The sequence below is a fragment of the Nicotiana sylvestris genome, chromosome 8 (genome assembly GCF_000393655.2).
Source record: "Nicotiana sylvestris chromosome 8, ASM39365v2, whole genome shotgun sequence".
Taxonomy (NCBI): domain Eukaryota; kingdom Viridiplantae; phylum Streptophyta; class Magnoliopsida; order Solanales; family Solanaceae; genus Nicotiana; species Nicotiana sylvestris.
Window position 1 is genome coordinate 4,451,485 of NC_091064.1, and position 18,009 is coordinate 4,469,493.

Here is an 18,009-nt window from a genome sequence, read left to right on the forward strand (position 1 = left end):
TTAATTAATTTGTTATTTTTTAGCTAGATTATAGTATTAATGTGCTAAACAAAATTACGAGTAAAATAGAGAAATTGTTATTTGTGTTAAAAAATGTTAATTAGTTAATTTTTACTGTGGTATATGTTTTTTTTGTGATTAAATTAATTTGTTATTTTTATCTGGTTTAGATTATTTATTTGCTAAAAGATTAGTAAAATAGATAAATTGTTATTTTAGAAATAATTAATCTTATTTAGATGTTATTGTTGTACATATATGAATATGTGACTTTAGTTCCCTGTAGTGGTATGTTGTACCCGTAATTTTAATGTAGTGCTCGTATTTATAATATAGTGCCCTTTTAGCGTAGTAAAATATGGTTCCCTTTAGCGTAGTATCTTTGTAGTTATTGAAATTAATCATTTAATTATCTGTTAAACCCAAAAATATCTGGAAAAAACTGATAGTTCTAACACAAACTCTCTAGAATTCTAGTCAACAAACGTAAGAAAATAACATTAAAAAATAACAATATTTGTCAAACTAAGTATTGTTATATGAGTATTTAATAATTAAATCTTGTTAGTTATGAAAATTAACTATTTAATTTTATTATAGTCAAAAATAGGTGAGTATCAAACAAACATATAAAATAATAAACTAACATATAAAATAAGAAACAAACATATAAAATAGTAAATTAACATATAAAATATAAAATTATAATATAGAAGATGTATCAATCTAATTAACAATATAGCAAAAATATCGAATAAATTTTAATATTAAAGATATTGCAATATATTTAAAGATTTTAAGCAATGAAAAAGAAATATACTTTAATTAATATTGTTAAATTTACAGTAGTCGTCATGGAGGTTCCGCCTGTGCATCTCGGACCTGCATCACTAGAGCTATAGGTGCTACAGGCCGAGCATAGGTCTTCATACATATTGGAGGGGCAGTGTTTGGCCTAGACATTTCGCACTAGACGAGACGATATGTGGGATTTTCTTAAGACCCACCCACTTCATCCCTGTATAGTTAGACGCTTTAAAGATACAGGTTTCTGTAGGATCTTAGAGATCGGCTGGTTGCAGTCGGACTAGTCGTTGATCACGGCTATGATACGTTTCATTTGCCCATTGGCGAGGCTACCATCACGCTTCAGGATGTGGAGGTTCTTTATGGGCTGCCAGTTGATGGACATCATGTAGATTACCCGCATGCTCTCAGAGAATATACGGGATTGCAGTACCTGCAGATGTTGCAGTGGCTCGCCGATTTCCAGCCAGCGGAGGAGGCTGCATTGAGTGGGGGCAGTCGTTTGCAGTTGACGCCCGTCCGGCTGCATCTGGAGGAGATGGATGCCGACATTACGGATGATACATTGGATCTTCTTATCGACCTGTACACGAGATTGTTGATGTTGCTTATGTTTGGTGGGGTATTATTCTCAAACACTTCGGGAAACCTAGTCAACTTGAGATTTCTTCATCATCTTGAGCGGCTAGATGATTTACCTAGTTATAGTTGGGGTGCAGCTGTTCTAGGTTACTTGTATAATAGATGTCCGGGCAAGCATGGGCACTCAGCAAGACGTTATCAGATTTTGCCGCTGCTGTAGGTGAAAACATAGTCAATTATTTTCATGATTATAACATACATACATAGTATACCTTAAATTTTACGTCCACAATGTATATTAGGGTTGGGCCTGGGAGCGGTTCCTGCAGTTCCAACCACCTCAACCACCCATCACTCAAGATACACCACCTTCATCGTTTCTCCCTTTAGCTAGGAGGTGCGTTGATAGGCGAGGCTATAGACGCGAGGTCGAGGCTCGACATAATCTCCCCTATTACATGGATTTGTTGGATTTGCTTGAAGGTGCGCAGGTACATGTATACTTAAGTTTACTGGGCTTGGCTTTATATGTGCTGCGTTTACTCACCATTCCTGGTTTTACTTAATAGTTCATATGGAGGTCATACAACGACGAGCTAATAGCTGGTTTGCTCGATTATTGCTTGAGCAACCGGCTTATGTGGAGCTCTTCCTTCCCATTTATGTGTACCGATATTGCCAAGCATCATGCCACCGAGCGAGTCTTTCGCTAGTTTGGTCGACCGCAGCTTGTACCTACTCAACCCGCTTGGCTTAGGACACATTACCAGCGGGATGATCGTTCCAGGGTTGACCAGACATACGTGGCCTGGCTAGAGGCGCATATTGAGATTTGGGACCGACGACATGACCTGATTCCGCCACCCCTCCACCTTAGCGTATGGATGGTGAGCATGAGTATATGGGTTGGTACCACAGCGTTACCCGACTTTTCGTTGGGAATCCCGTTCATCACGCTAGTGGTTGGTACATTCCATACGCCAGGAGGCATGAGGCTTTGGTATGTTATTTGTTGTACTTACTTATAACTTCCTGCCCTTGAGTGTAATACAATATTTGTCAACCCTTTCAACTTTAATCTATAACAATACAAGTCAAAGGGATTCCATATTAGCAATAATACTCATGTTTTGGTCACTTTGACATTTTATCAAACACTTGGTGGATATAAAGCTTCGTAGCCCTCATTAATGGTATTTCTTTACCCAAAAACTCATTCTCGTGCTCCTAAATAAATTCTAAAACCTCAAATTGCTATAATCAATATCATTCTTTATCACCCATAAGATAACGATATCCTTAATCAATAATCAACAATCAACAACCCAAGTATATAACCGTTCATGTTTTTCTATCAAATCTATCAACTCATATCTCATGAACTTAGAGTCTATAATCATTAATCCAATGGTATAATCAATTAGAGGGTGAAGACATTACCTTTTTGAAATTCAACCCTCTTGAATTCGAGTTCTAGGGTTTCTTCTCTCAACAATGATGCCCCAATCGAATATCTAATGATTTGGAGGGTTTACCCATGTTAGTAAGGTGTTGGGAAATTGAAATCAACTTAGAATCATCATTAGAACTTACCTTGGATAGTGGAGGGACCTTTGAGGAGTTAGGTTCTTAAGAGGTTCCCTTTCTAGAGCAAGTTTTTGTGTTTTGGGGTGTGGGGAACGAAGTAGGACTTTAAAATGACCCCCAGGTGCGCCCCCCTCCCCCCCCCCCCGCACCCGACCGTGCAAAATGGCAGTAGCACTGCCACAAGTATGTGGTCGTGCACGTGACCCTCAAGGCGCGCACCTAGGCACACATATTGCGCACTGCTCTGTAAAACGCACATAACTTTCTGCACAAAGTTCCGTTCGGGCTCCACAATATATCGTTGGAAAGCTATTTCAAAGGCCTACAACATGTTTTGAGTTTTTACAAATTCCTTACACATATTCACTAAATCCTGCTGGAAGACTGACCTTTTGTAAACTTAGTCGATTTTGTTGAATCTTATGCACCTCACTCTCCATCTTGATTCTAAAATAACTATTTCCACCCATACTCATCCCAATAGAACTTCACATGTCTATTACTACTCATTTAACACGTCCATACCTAAGCCAAATTTACGGGGTGTTACAGTCGATTTTTTATTAAAATTAAAACCAAGCTAGTTTATTCGGTTTATTTTCATCGGCTTGATTTAATTTTCACTTAGGATTGATTTTTTACTAAACCGTCTACACCCCTACCCATGATCCATCTCACCCCAAATTAGGAGCGTCAAATGGATGGGTCAGATCGGGTAATGTAAAAAACAAATAAAATATTCGATCCGTTCATATCTAATATGGATAGAAAACGAGTTAACACGTGAATAATTATTTTTCTTATCTATTTTGCCACCACTGCTCCAAATAAATAAATAAAAAGTTTAGTTAAATTTTAGAAAGAGTAAAAAAAATTATTGAGAAAGTGGGATGGTTTCCCGGAAGTCAGTTAACAGAATAGCTCCACAAAGCTTAAAGGAAGAAGAGGTTCTTCTCTTTTACGTCCATTGTCCTTATTCTTCTTCATTTTCATTCTTGGACGTGTACAAAACAAAGGATCATCTTTTTTCAAGCTTCTCAAATGTACATGTAAATTGAATTCTTAGTCTTTTATTATACCTTTACATGTTTTTTCATAACGGCAGAGACGGATCCAGAATATAAACATTAAAGGGTATAATTAAGGTCGCGGAGCCAAGAATTCTAACATGGGGGTTCAAGAATATACGTAAATGTCACATCTGAGATTTGAACCTATATGCTTCTATTTCGAGCGATTCAAACATTTTAATTTTTTTTTTTACCTATTTATGCAACATAACTTTTCGACGATTCATTGCATGTGGCTCTGCCACTCACTCGAGTTATATATATGCATGTAGAAAATTTTAAAAAAAAAATTTAAAAATGTGTGTATATGTGAAAAGGTGAAACCATTGCATTTATGTATATTTAATCAAATTAGCATGTCACAGTCAATCAAGAGAGTTATTTTTTTTTTAATAATACAAAAAGTTATTTGTGTTGCTGCACAGATTTTTTTTTTTTCCTGGCATTATTATATTAGATTCTGTTTTTTGTGCTCCTTTTGAGTATTTAAGATATTTGCAAATCTAAATATTGTGAATGCTTAGGATAATATTATTGGCCTATGATTTGGTCTCTCTAGTTATTATTATTGTTTTTCATCTATTTTCTGGTTCTTATACAGCTGTTATTATTTCTATGGTTTCTATTAATGATACTGATATATTGTCTCTTTTCGTCTTCTTGAGCCGATGGTCAGTCGGAAACAGACTCTCTACTCCCTCGGGGTAGGGGTAAGGTCTGCGTACACAGTACCCTCCCCAGACTCCACTTGTGGGATTTTACTGGTTTGTTGTTGTTGTTATTGATTTGGTCTCTTTGATCCCAAAATGCAGTCCTGATGTAACATTCTTGGCCTTATTCTTCTAAAAAGATTCATTTGGATGTTTACTTCTGTTTGTTTCCCTTATCAAAAAAAGATTTGTTTGTATTGAACATTAGCATGTTTACAATAGTAGTAGCCTTGTATTGTCTTTCTACCAACTTTTAGCTCAACATAGTCTAATGATTATTTCAGAATTTTCTTCACCATTTTAGTTTAAATAATGCTAAATGCTGACCTTTGATTTGTTGGCTTTTGATTCAACAGAATATTCAAAGAGTATAAGTTAGGGGATCAAGTTGAAGAAGGCCATTCTTGATAACCAATAACTACAGGCTCGAGGGGCCTTTTGGTTTTCGATTGCCTAGTCGATGAGAGTTAAGTTTGATTGGAGGCGGATATTCCACTTCCAACGTTGAGATCACGGAGGCGGATATTCCACTTATTGTCAATCGTTCCTTCAGGGATATACTGAAGGAGCCGAGTGGTCAAAAGCAGCACAGACTGTAAATCTGTTGAAGTTTTTCTAGGTAGATTTTATGTTAAGATTTTGGAGAAGAGAAAAGAGACGTTCGTTAGAGTACATGATAACGTTTAGCAATGAGGTCCTTGAATGTGGAGAAAAGATGGATATTTCCTTTGGTTATAAGCTCACTCGTGTCGATTTTCCTTCTTGCTACCTCTTTTGACATAGGCCTTATTTCTTCATTGCATACAATCAATTCAGTTTTCTCAATTTTCCCATCTCATGTTGTAACAAATCAAACTAGCTTGTATTTAGCTGAAGCAAAACTTAAGCAAGTTCCACGTCCTCCTCCTCCTGCTCCTGCACCGCGTTTTGCTTACTTGATATCCGGATCAAAGGGTGATTTAGATCAACTTTGGCGAACACTGAAGTCACTGTATCATCCGCGGAATTATTATGTTATTCACTTGGACCTAAAATCATCGGTAGAAGATAGACTAGAGCTTGCTGCTAGAGTTGCAAATGAACCTGTTTTTGTTAAGGTTGGGAATGTACACATGATTAAAAAAGCAAATATGGTGACTTATCGCGGTCCAACTATGGTCTCTAACACTCTTCATGCCGCGTCTATTCTCCTGAAGAAATATAAGCATTGGGATTGGTTTATTAACCTGAGCGCGTCTGATTATCCTCTACTAACTCAAGATGGTTAGTTCTCTTGTTGTTTAGCTAATATTTTTGTTCCATTTTCTGCTTCTTTACTTGAAGATGTTATTTGATTTATTCATTTGCTTTACAGATCTTCTTTACACATTTTCTGAAGTAAAACGCGACTTAAATTTCATTGAGCATACAAGCCGGCTGAGATGGAAAGAGTATGTTATCTTTTTTTCTGAGTTTCTCATTTTGTGCTTTGGCTGTTTCCGCAGTTCGTTCTGTAGTTTTTATGTCATTCTATTTATCCTTCTGCAGGTCACAGAGGGCAATGCCGCTTATTATAGACCCCGGGCTATATCAGAATACTAAATCTGATATATTTTGGGTCTCGCCAAGGCGAACTCTTCCCACTGCCTTTAAACTCTTTACCGGTTAGAAATCATAACTAAATCTGCATATTTGCGTTGCCGTTTGATCAATTGACCATATATTTTGCATCAGTGCAGCTCAATCTGCAAAATGTATTTCAATGCTGAAGTTTCCTGTCAAAATTGTTGAATCCAAAACTTTTATGTTTTTTTTTTCCCTTAGAGTTGAAAGTTGGTCATGGTTATACTTGATACCATGTACTCCACTATTTTGTTTGTTAAAACATCATGTTAAGCAAATTTACCAATCTTATGGAGATAAGGAAATGAATTTGCCATGTTCTGACCTTATGATGTGGTATATCTAGGAATTGTTGTGTTGCTCAGACTCTCCGAAAATGTCGCGGGGTGCATGTCAGATACTCCAAAAGTAGTGTATTTTTGGAGGATCAGACACGATGCAGCAACATTTAGGAGTATAGCTCATCTGCAGTATCCGCCAGGACTATAGTTGTCCTCTATTCCTTCTAGCTATTATAAATAATAAGAACTACGTACGCCTCAATCCAGAGCAAGTTGGGTCAGCAATATGAAGCAGTATATCTAGGAACTGCTATGTTGCTCGGACTCTCTAAAAATGTCGCCAGGTGCGTGTCGTATCCTCCAAAAGTAGTGCATTTTTGGAGGATCCGACACGGGTACGACATCATTTTGCACAGTCCGCACAATATTATCTAGGAGTATAGCGCATCTGCACTATCTGCCAGGACCATAATTGTCATCTTTTCCTTGCGATTATAAACAATACTGTAACAATTATGCCTCAATCCCCAGCAAGTTGGGATCGGCTATATGAATCTTCACTGACCATGTTAAAATTTTGATACAGGCTCGGCTTGGACGGTCCTGTCACATGCATTTGTGGAGTACTGCATATGGGGTTGGGACAATCTTCCTCGGACTCTACTTATGTACTACTCGAATTTTGTATCCTCTCCTGAAGGCTATTTCCAGACAGTTATATGCAATGCCCCTGAATTTTCTTCAACTGTTATAAACCATGACTTACACTATATTTCTTGGGATATCCCTCCTAAACAACATCCACACATTCTTTCCCTAAATGACATTGGAAAAATGATAGCAAGTGATGCTGCATTTGCGCGCAAGTTCAACAAAAATGATCCTGTTTTAGACAGGATTGATCAAGAATTTCTACATCGCGGTAATGGTAGTTTCACACCAGGAGGTTGGTGTGCTGGAAATCCACCTTGTTCGGACGTTGGAAATCCGACTAAGCTTAGACCAGGCCCCGGGGCGCAAAGGCTTCGACGTCTTATTGATAAACTAGTGTCATCTGCTGCTCAAAACCAGTGTAAGTAAGTAGATTTTTGTTGTACTTTTTCTGCTTCTTGATTGAAAGAGTATTTATAGAGTTCATTAAAAGATCCAGTCAATAAAAATATTGACATTGTACTAAAAATTTTGTAATTTTGGTGGTGTTGTTTTTGGAACTACACTAGTCTAAAGAAACTGGTTCATCCTTGATGTTTGGCCTCATATCTATTGTAACCGCGCAGCCCACTCACGGCTTTAAAATGCGTCATTAGAGTCTACGGCATGTCTACTTATATATCCATTATCTCTCCCGTGTTTTGTCGATGTGGGATTCGCCTAGGGTATCACATAAACCCCCTTTAGGGACTCAGCGTCCTCGCAGAGGTTTGCCCCATCATCTTTCAAGGTTGCACGCGGAGTGGCTCAGATACCATATGTAACAGCCCAACTCACTAGTGAATGGGCATTGGCCCGCACGACATTAAAATGCGTCACTAGAGACTAAGGCATGTTTGTTTCGGGCCTTGGCAAGCATTTTCCCGTATTTTGTCTATGTCACATCTATGGCTTCTTCATTATAAGTTACAGTACTGCAGTTAGTTGAAATTTGTACCACAAAATGCCTCAAATGCTATTACTCTGTAAATTTGCTTACTTTCTACACTTGTTTTTGGATATTGGTTATTTGGAAGAAAAAAAATTAAATTCAGATATTCTCATGTACTTCGCGACATGCCCACAATAAAAGGTTATGATGTTATCAATTAAGTCATGAAAGAATTACAAGGAAATACGTAAAAATAGCACCGTATAGCCAGTTTTCGGATTGGTCATTCAAAAATAGCCAGCGTTTCCGAAGTCAATGAAAAATAGTCACTATTTTGCTGCAACAGAGACCGATCCAGCATAATATACTGGAGTTCGGTGCACCTGTGTATGAACTCCAGCATATTATGCTGGACCGGTATACTTTGCTGACTCCAGTATAATATACTGGAAACTGGAACACCGGTGCTCTAAACTCCAATATATTATACTGGACTTATACTTGCTGGAACTTCAGTATATTATGCTGGATTTCTAGTGTACTTATGCTAGAACTTCATCATATTATGCTAGTATAATATGCTGGAGTTCAAGCATACTTATGTTGGAACTCCAGTATAATATACTGGCGTATTTTTCGGGTTTTGAACAATGTTTTCGCTCAGATTTATCTTTACATGAAAAGTGGTTAAATTTCGTTTACTTTTGAAACTGGCTATTTTTGAACGACCAGTTGTAAATCTGGCTATTTTTGAATTTCTCTAAAAAATTCACATGACTTCACACCATAACAAAAAATGGCACATGTTTTTAAGTTTTACCCCACCTAACCCATATTGTACCCATTTTGAAAACACTAGCTCTTGCAAATTCAAAATTTGTGTTCTTACAATCATTGCTTATAAAAGCTATGGAGTTAAATCTGTATTCTTACAATCATTGCTTTCACTCTCTCTTCTTCTCACATCTTTTACATATGCTTCAAGGGGCCGTCCGCCATTACTGCTGCTCCCCCTATGTCACATGGTTGCAATGTAAAAAAAATAAAGAGTAGAAGTCCACCATTGAAGGCCATTCAAAGTTTTGCTTTAGAAAATAGAATTTTTTGAGTTTGTTAATTGTTTGGATTGGGTGTTGTTCCAATTGATTGAAACTATCAAAAGGAGTTCAAAGTTTAAATTTGAAGTGATTTGGAGTAGATTTGAGTTAAATTTCAGAAAAGACGCAATGAAGAAGACGAAGTCAGTTTTTTGTATAATTTTGTATAATCTTGTATAATAGTGTATATGAGTGTATAAATACATCTTATACATTATTATACACTTCTATACACCTTTATACAAACGTTTGTAGACGAACTTCTTCCACAATTTTCAGTTGCAATTCTTGTTCAAAACCAGTCCAAATCTCCATTAAATGACTTCAAATTTTATATACAACCTCCTTATATTATTTCTAATAAGTCTAAATAACACCCACTCTAAATTTCTCACAAAATCAAATTCGAAATTTAAACCCACATATTTAAGCTTGTTAAAAATCTAATTTTCATCACCCAAATGGATTTGATTTGTTGAACTAATATTTGAATCACAGTTATTGATTCGAAAATTAACTTAAAAGCTTGTGCAATCTTTTTTAAAAATTAAATAGTAATTTTGAGAACCTATTAGAGTTGGATGTTGAATCTTAGCCTATTATTTTTGGGCTATTGGTTGTGAATTGAAATATGAGCTATAACATTGAAAAGTGGGGAGCCCAATTGTTCTTATGTGAAATTTTCCCTTAAGTCATTCAAGATAACTTCACAAGGTAAGATTTACAATGTTATCAATTAAGTCATTCAAGATAACTTCACAAGGTATGATTTGCGTACACACTATTCTCCGTTGACCCTACTTGTAGATTATGCTAGGAGATTACACTAGCCTTACCCTGTATTTATACAAGAGGTTATTTTCATGGCTCGAACCCGTGACCTCCTAATTACGTGGCAGCAACTTTACCAATTACGCCAAGGCTGCCCTTCAATGTACATATATATGATACAAATTCATTTATGCCCACGCTAGAAGCATTTTTAACCAACCATACTTACATATATTCATTTATCCCCACATTAGAAACATTGCTAACCAACCATTCCTAACATGTACAATACATTCATTCATTTGGGTCACTGGGGCTTTTGAGGGGTTTTGTAAATGAAAAATAGTTACATATTCAAAAGTAAAAATAGCACGGTATAGTTAATTTTCGGACTGGTCATTCAAAAATAGCCAGCGTTTATCAAGTCAATGAAAAATAGCCACTATTTTGCTGCAACAGAGACCGGTTCAGCATAAGATACTGGAGTCCAGTGCACCTGTATATGAACTCTAGCATATTATGCTAGACCGGTATACTTTGTTGGCTCCAGTATAATATATTGGAGACTGAAGCACCGGTGCTCCAAACTCCAGTATATTATGCTGGACTGATATACTTGCTGGAACTCTAGTATATTATGCTGAAGTTCCAACATACTTATGCTGGAACTCCATCATATTATGTTGGAGTTCCAACATACTTATCCTCGAACTCCAGTATAATATGTTAGAGTTCCAGCATAAGTATACTTGAACTCCAGCATAATATAATGGCGCATTTTTCGGGTTTTGAACAGTGTTTGCTCAAATTTATCTTTACATGAAAAATGGCTAAATTTTGATTACTTTTGAATTGGGTTATTTTTGAACGACCAGTTGTAAATCTGGCTATTTTTGAATTTCACCCTATTCAAAAGTCATTAAAAATAGTTAGTTTTTGGAATACATGGCATTGTCATAGATTTCGTATTAAAAAAATGGAAAACTCCATCATAATATATTGGACGAAAATCCAGGACACTGTCATGGAGTTTCACATTTTTTTAAATTTCGAAAAAATCATGATAATCTTTAATTTTTCATATGTTTAAGTTTGAAATTCATGAAACTATCATGGTGTTTCGGCATCAAAAGTAACTACTTTAGTGCATGCATTAGCTTAGCTAAAGACAAAATTATTCGTCAAAATTTATGCTTGATTAAAATATGTTATTATATTAATGCAACTATGAAATAATCCAAAAAAGTGAGAAATAAAATTGTATCCCTAATGAATAAATAAATACCTAGCATATTTTCTTTTTTATAAATAAATATTTAGTTCTATACTACAATATAGGTAGACAAATCAAATAATTTTTAAAACTTTTTTCATGTAAAAACATTCCTCAACATATATTTCTTTCAAAAAGATAAAATGATGGACTGGTTATGAAGGTATTATTGTAAACAAATAATTCTTTTAGAAATTGTGCAATGCTTTAATACATCAAACCAAACAATAAATAAGAAATATGTCAGCATAACTAATGTAAGCGTAACTAATATCAGCATTATTAATACACCTTATTCAGCATTATTCTTATACACTTTATTAAACGACCCCTTTTTACATTAGGATTTAAGTTACATATACACAATAATTTCACTATCAACAAAACTCTTACCATATTTATCAGTTGATGCTTATCGAGAAATATACTTAAAGTAATTAATAGTGTAAATTCTTTTACACCATAATGCATCAAACTTGGGTAGGGACATCCGATATAAAAAATATTTAAAAAAAAGTTAGATTGGAAGGGGCCCAACAATTTCGAGATATCTATAACATGATTGCATTTCAAAATTTTTAGTAAGAAAAAGGAAATAAAATAAAGAAAACAATCATATCCAAAACAATGACGATTGTTCTTAAAGATCATGTAAGCCCATGACTTCATTATTTCTTGCCATAATCTATATCTAAGGTATATAAGGCTACAAACAGAAGCGGACTCAGGATTTGGGCGTCGCAAGGCACTATGATATTCAATATAAATTTATTACTGCTAATAACGATTGGTACGGGGGCCTGAGAAGTAGGTCCCTTGTTTTTGGCAGGAAGAGTTCCAGCCTTTGTTGCCCCTCGGTAGAGTTAGTCTACTTAGCGAACTGGCAGGACGCGGAGATCTATTGATCAATATGAATCTCGAGAGTGGATGGTTGATCTATTTTTTAGGACATTTGCAAGTATATATAGAGTTTTGCCGAAATTTCCGCGTGCCGGTAACCCCTCAACTCATGATGTGCGTCCGCCTCTGACTACAAAATAGTTTCGGCATCACAAAAAAGGTGCAGTCTGATGCACAAAGTATTTCGCATCCACGCATGATACAAGAAAGTGTCGCACCTAAGGACTGTAATTCAGACAGCCTACCATAATACAAACATTAATAATTGCTTTCATCGCTCAAACATGTAACCTATAGGTCACCAAAATTTCCTTTCAGTTTCGGCGGCATGAAGAAACCAAATTAAAGAATAGAAAATAGCAAAAATCTTAGGTAATTTCTTCTTGTCTATTTAAAATTTGGTATGTGAAGTTATTCCATACTTGTTTTACTTGGAATAACAATTATCTAATGAAATAATTAAGATATGTGTAAACCGGCTCTGCACCATCATGAAAAATAAAAAAGTATAACAACCACAATAATTCACAAGTGGAGTCTGGGGAGGATAGCGTGTATACAAAACTTATCCCAATCTATGAGTGAAAATAGCACGGGCTAGCCAATTTTTAGATTGGTAATTAAAAATAGCTAGTATTTGTAAAATCATTGAAAAATAGCTACTATTATGCTGGAACTTCAACACGCGGAAAGTTCCAGCATAATATATTGAAGATTGGTGCATCTGCATATGAACTTTCAGCATATTATGCTGGAACTTCAACACACGGAAAGTTCCAGCATAATATACGGGAGATTGGAGTACATGTGTATGAACTTTCAGCATATTATGTTGGAACTCCAGTATATTATGCTTGAATATTTTTCGGATTTTGAACAGTATTTTCGCTTAGATTTATCTTTATATGAAAAGTAACTATATTTTAATTACTTCTGAAACTATGATTATTTTTTAATTACTATTTATAAATTTGATTATTTTTTAATTTCACCCTACCTGTAAAGGTATAATGTTTCCGAAAGATCATCGGCATAAGGGGAAAACGTCTAATTTAGATAAAAGATTTTAACTTTATTGGTTTTTTCTTAAATAGAAAATTGGGCCCCTAAACTGCTGAGATATTTTCCATATACCCCTTTATCAAAAGCCAAAAGAAAAATCTCTCCTCCATATTCTTTCCATCACTTTCCAGCTGGTTGAGGATTTTGGTTTTTGGATCCAAAACCCTCTCTCTCTCTCTCTCTAAATCTTGAAATAGTCCATCTGTCTGTCCATGCCATCAACCAGATCAGTCACAGAAATTATCTTTAAAATCCTAAAGCTGACATCTGTGAAGCTGTAAGTGGACCAAACTCCTATTGTTCATATCCCAGGGTAACACCTCTATTCAGGTATAATACTACACGTTAATGATTTGAAGGCAGAGTTTTTTGAGGAAATTCTTTTTCTTTGAACATTTGGTCTTGTTTTTACACTATTTTGTTATATGGGGTTCTTGATAATAGGTGACTTGTTCATGTATTTTAGTGAATCTTTAAGTTTTTTCCCTAAAAATTGAATCTTTGATAAGCTGGAAAAAAGATATTTTTGGGTGTTTTAAAGAATCAATAGGTTCATCTGTATTTTTCTTTTGTTTCCCACCGGTGTCCGGTACCTGCATTAGAGCCCGATTATATCTGGATTCACGCCGCCTGGCCCCAAAAGAGCAGTTCCATACACTGCACCACATCCTTGGTCCGAATTTTCTTGAAATATGTATTCTCCAGGCATAAATGTTGAAGTTTTGTTGAGCTAAAAAAAGAGATAATTTTTAGTGTTTCAAGTATGTTTGGATGTTCTTATGCCTAAAAATTGAATCTTTGTGAGCTGAAATTTTTTTAGAAATTGTTGGTTTTTTCAAATGATCAATAGGGTCATCTGTAATTTTTCCTCTTATGTATTATGCAAGTATAAAAATTGAACCTTTGGTGAGCCAAAAAGGAGATATTTTAGCTCTTTCAAGTAGTTCTTGAAGAAGTTTATGAGGGTTGGATGATGTTTTAAGCCTAAAAATTTAATTTTGGGAGCTTAAAAAAGGAGATAATTATGGGTGTGTCGAAATAATCAATAGGGTTCATTTGTATTTTTTTCCTCTTTATGTATTTTCCAGGCATAAAAAAAGGAGATAATTTTTTAGTGTTTAAGTCAATCTTGAATATGTTTACAAGGGTTTGGTGATGTTTTTATGCTTAAAAATTGAAGCTTTGTGACCTAAAAAAAAAAGATAATTTTGGGTGTTTCAAATTAATCAATAGGGTCATTTGTATTATTTTTTTTCTCTTATGTATTCTTAACACATAAAATTGAAGCTTTGCGCAGCTGAATAAAGATAGAAATTTGGGTGTTTCATGTAATTCTTGAAGTTGTTTAGAGGTTTGGTGATGTGTTTTTGCCTAAAGATTGAAGCTTTGTAGGTTTCATTTGTAATTTTTTTTCCTCTTTGTTTTCTCCAGGAAAAAAAAATTGAAGCTTTGTTGAGCTAAATAAGGAGATAATTTTCAGGTTCGAGCTCTGCGCTATGTAAACTAAGTCTGGTATTTAAGTGAGGAAGAGTAGAGAATCGGGCTCATTATCCTCTGAGTTTCGAAGGTTACAATTGTTCCTAAAGGTTGACACTACGCGAATTTCTCATTCCTTAAAAAATAAGGAGAGAATTTTTCAGGTTCGAGCCCTGCACGATGCAATCTAAGTCTAGTATTTAAGTGAAGAAGGGTAGAGAAACGGCCCCATTATCCCCGAGTTTTGACGGTTACAATTGTTTCTAAGGGTTAGCTCCACACGGATTTCTCGGTCATAAAAAAATAAGGAGATAATTTTCAGGTTCGAGCTCTGCGCCATGCAAACTAAGTTTGATATTTAAGTGAAGAAGGGTAAAAAGGTAGGCTCATTATCTCCGAGTTTCGAAGGTTACAATTGTTCTTAAGGGTTGGCTCGAGACAAATTTCTCGGTCATTAAAAAATAAGGAGATAATTTTGGGTGATTTAAGTGATCAAATGGGGTCATCTGGATTTTTCCTCTTGTGTATTCTTCATTCTATGGTGGCATTAACTTCTGGAGGATTAATGATGTTTTACAGCAATGAGGTATTTATATTTAGCCATGGCAGAGAACGTGCTAGTAAACTTCTGGGGTCAACACCACATGATCAATTAATAATCCAAATATCTGATTCATTTTCTGGACTGCTTTTATTTGCAATTGGATTTTTCTTGTTCATGGTTGCATTTATAAAGGATAGAGAGTTTCATGGATTCTTTGCTAAAGGATGTGTTCTTCTTCACATTGCTATGGCTATTTGGAGAATTTACTTTGAGAGGAAACTTGAAGAGGATCTTGGTCGTGATTGGTTGAGACTTGTTGTTGCTGACATTGCTTTAGGTCTTTCTTGGGTTTTCTTTCTCGTGTATTCTTGGAGAGAGAAGTATGATTAGTCTTGGTAAAGGGGCGTGCCCATTATCCATCTTGTTTTGAACAGGATGCTACTATGTTCATTATCCATCGAGTTTCGAACGGTGCACTACTTTGTTCATTATCCGTCGAGTTTTGGACGGTGCGTTACTAACCTTCAGGGATTTGTCGGTTATTAAGAAAAGTTTGATTAGTCTTTGTAGAGGGTGTGCTTGTTTTCCACCTGAGTTTCGAGCGGTGCACTACTTGTTCATTAGCCATCGAGTTTTGGACGATGTGTTGCTTACCTTCAGGGATTTCTCGGTTATTAGAAAAAGTTTGATTAGTGTTGGTAGAGGGCATGTCCGTTATCCTCCGAGTTTCAAATGGTGTGCCACTGTGTCCATTACTCATCTGTGTTTCGAATGGTGCACAACTGTGTCCATTATCCGAAACTCAGTGCACTACTATGTCCATTATCCATCGAGTTTTGGACGGTACGCTGCTGACCTTCAGAGATTTCTCGGATATTAAAAAAAGTTTGATTAGTCTTTGTTTGCGTTTTTACATTTTTATTCACAAGACAACAACATCAGTTCTTGTTCAAATATCAATCAACTGCTTCTCAATTCCGAACTAGTTGGATTGCTTGGGGCATCATATGGATATGATTGTGTGACAAGAAGCTACTTTGCAAGTTAAAATTTTGAAACACAAAAAAGATTGTGTTTCTCTGCTTCAATCTTGTACAGTACTTTCTTCTTTCCTTTTTTTTTTTTTTGTTCTTTTTGTGTGGATAAAGTTTGTATAGTACCTCCTTTTCTCCCTTAATTATCTTTGATGTAAGTTTTTGTTGATAGAAATGAGAAGTGTTTGTGATCTCCTTATGTTGGCTTCTATTGAAATTTTTACCTTTTCATTTTCCAAGACTCTTTCAGCACAAGATATAAACTTGAAAGGTAGAACAATTATGGATTGAATTCTTGTATAGGCAACCCGGTGCATTAAGCTCCCGTTATATGCAGGGTGGCGAAAGGGCCGGACTACAAGGATCTATTGTATACAATCTTACCTTGAATTTTTGCAAGAGACTGTTTTCATGGCTCGAAGCCGATGCATTAAGCTTCTGTTATGTGCGGGGTCTGGGAAAGGGCTGGACCACAAGGGCCTATTGTATACGGTCTTACCTTACATTTCTGCAGGAGGTTGTTTTCATGGCTCGAAGCCGGTGCATCAAGTTCCTGTTATGCACGGGGTTCGGAAAAGGGACGAACCATAAAGGTCTATTACATACAACCTTAGCTTGAATTTCTACAAGAGATTGTTTTCATGGCTCGAACCCGTAATTTTTTGGTCACACGACAACAATTTTAGGTTACGCCAAGGCTCCTTTAAATTGAATTCTTGTATAGCATTATATTATTTCTGATTTTCCTGCAGTCCCCTGTTAACTTATCCAGAGTCAATAGAAACCATTTTTAGTTGCCTCTTATCTTGAAGAAGTGTTTTATTTTTATTTTATGTGATTGTACATCTGTCAACAAGATTGATGTAATTAGCCTACTTTATGAATATTCAATGAAAGTGGCTTTGATTAATATAGAGCCTATGACTCAGGAATCTTTAGTAGGGTCCCAAATTAGTTCAACTCAGTGTGTCAATTGGTCCACTTAATAGATGGTCATATACTTTTGATCGAATTTCAATAAGTCTTTCTTACGTCTATATGTAAAAGTTATTTTTTATAATAACATTTCGCTATAAAGGTTAAATTTTTTTAGGAACTAATCTTTCAAGTGTTATCAATCTATATTAACTACAATATATGGAACAATAAATTTTCTGTAACAGAAAGCAGAAATAGGAAAAATAGTAATAAAGTAGAATTTGAAAATATACTTCGGAATAAAATCGAGCACATTGAATGCACAGTGTGTCCTTAAAAAAATTATTCCCCTCAAGTACCCGAGGTATTGGAATATTATTCTCTCAGGATAGAATGATTTAACTCACCAGAGTATTGGTACCAAAAATTCCAGTGAACTGCGAATCACTTAATGGTTGTAAATCACATTGGAATTTATTTGTGTAGAAGAAGAAGAAGAAGAAGAAGAAGAAGAAGAAGAAGAAGAAGAAGAAGAAGTTCAGAAAATTTCGTAAGGAAAGATTTTGGGATCAACGCATATTTATAGCCATTTTCTAACATTGTTTCTGAAAAGTTTGCAATCTTTCAAAAACAGTCATGGCTGTTAGAACAGGCGGGAACGTTCAAATATTCCGAGAAAAGAATTTAAAATAATTCGGGAAAAAGAAACGGAT

At 35.5% G+C, this 18,009-nt stretch overlaps 2 protein-coding genes and 1 long non-coding RNA gene across 6 annotated transcripts; all 3 read left to right on the forward strand.

Moving 5' to 3' along the window:
* Window positions 1-854: 854 nt before the first annotated feature.
* On the forward strand, window positions 855-1,609 carry LOC138874627 (protein MAIN-LIKE 2-like). The gene is made up of 2 exons (XM_070153397.1): window positions 855-860; window positions 1,058-1,609. The coding sequence occupies exons 1-2, from the start codon at window positions 855-857 to the stop codon at window positions 1,607-1,609; spliced, it is 558 nt and encodes a 185-aa protein (XP_070009498.1).
* Window positions 1,610-3,852: 2,243 nt separating this feature from the next.
* On the forward strand, window positions 3,853-7,882 carry LOC104212418 (beta-glucuronosyltransferase GlcAT14A-like). Of its 4 annotated transcripts, none has more exons than XM_009761665.2 (5): window positions 3,853-3,923; window positions 5,113-6,019; window positions 6,111-6,186; window positions 6,284-6,399; window positions 7,226-7,882. In XM_009761665.2, the coding sequence occupies exons 2-5, from the start codon at window positions 5,446-5,448 to the stop codon at window positions 7,717-7,719; spliced, it is 1,260 nt and encodes a 419-aa protein (XP_009759967.1). In that variant the 5' UTR covers window positions 3,853-3,923; window positions 5,113-5,445; the 3' UTR covers window positions 7,720-7,882. The 4 variants fall into 4 exon arrangements, with proteins under 4 accessions (XP_009759967.1, XP_009759964.1, XP_009759965.1 ...); XM_009761662.2 differs by lacking the exon at window positions 3,853-3,923 and adding an exon at window positions 3,937-4,025; XM_009761663.2 differs by lacking the exon at window positions 3,853-3,923 and adding an exon at window positions 3,937-4,019.
* Window positions 7,883-13,421: 5,539 nt separating this feature from the next.
* On the forward strand, window positions 13,422-16,608 carry LOC104212419 (uncharacterized). The gene is made up of 2 exons (XR_011401674.1): window positions 13,422-13,654; window positions 14,756-16,608. It is a non-coding gene; the product is annotated as an uncharacterized lncRNA (long non-coding RNA).
* Window positions 16,609-18,009: the final 1,401 nt, after the last annotated feature.

Coding starts and splice junctions, on each gene's coding strand:
- LOC104212418 (XM_009761665.2), top strand. CDS start 5,446: ATGAGGTCCTTGAATGTGGAGAAAAGATGGATATTTCCTTTGGTTATA. Junction 6,020..6,110: donor TCCTCTACTAACTCAAGATG/GTTAGTTCTCTT, acceptor TTTGCTTTACAG/ATCTTCTTTACACATTTTCT. Junction 6,400..7,225: donor TGCCTTTAAACTCTTTACCG/GTTAGAAATCAT, acceptor ATTTTGATACAG/GCTCGGCTTGGACGGTCCTG.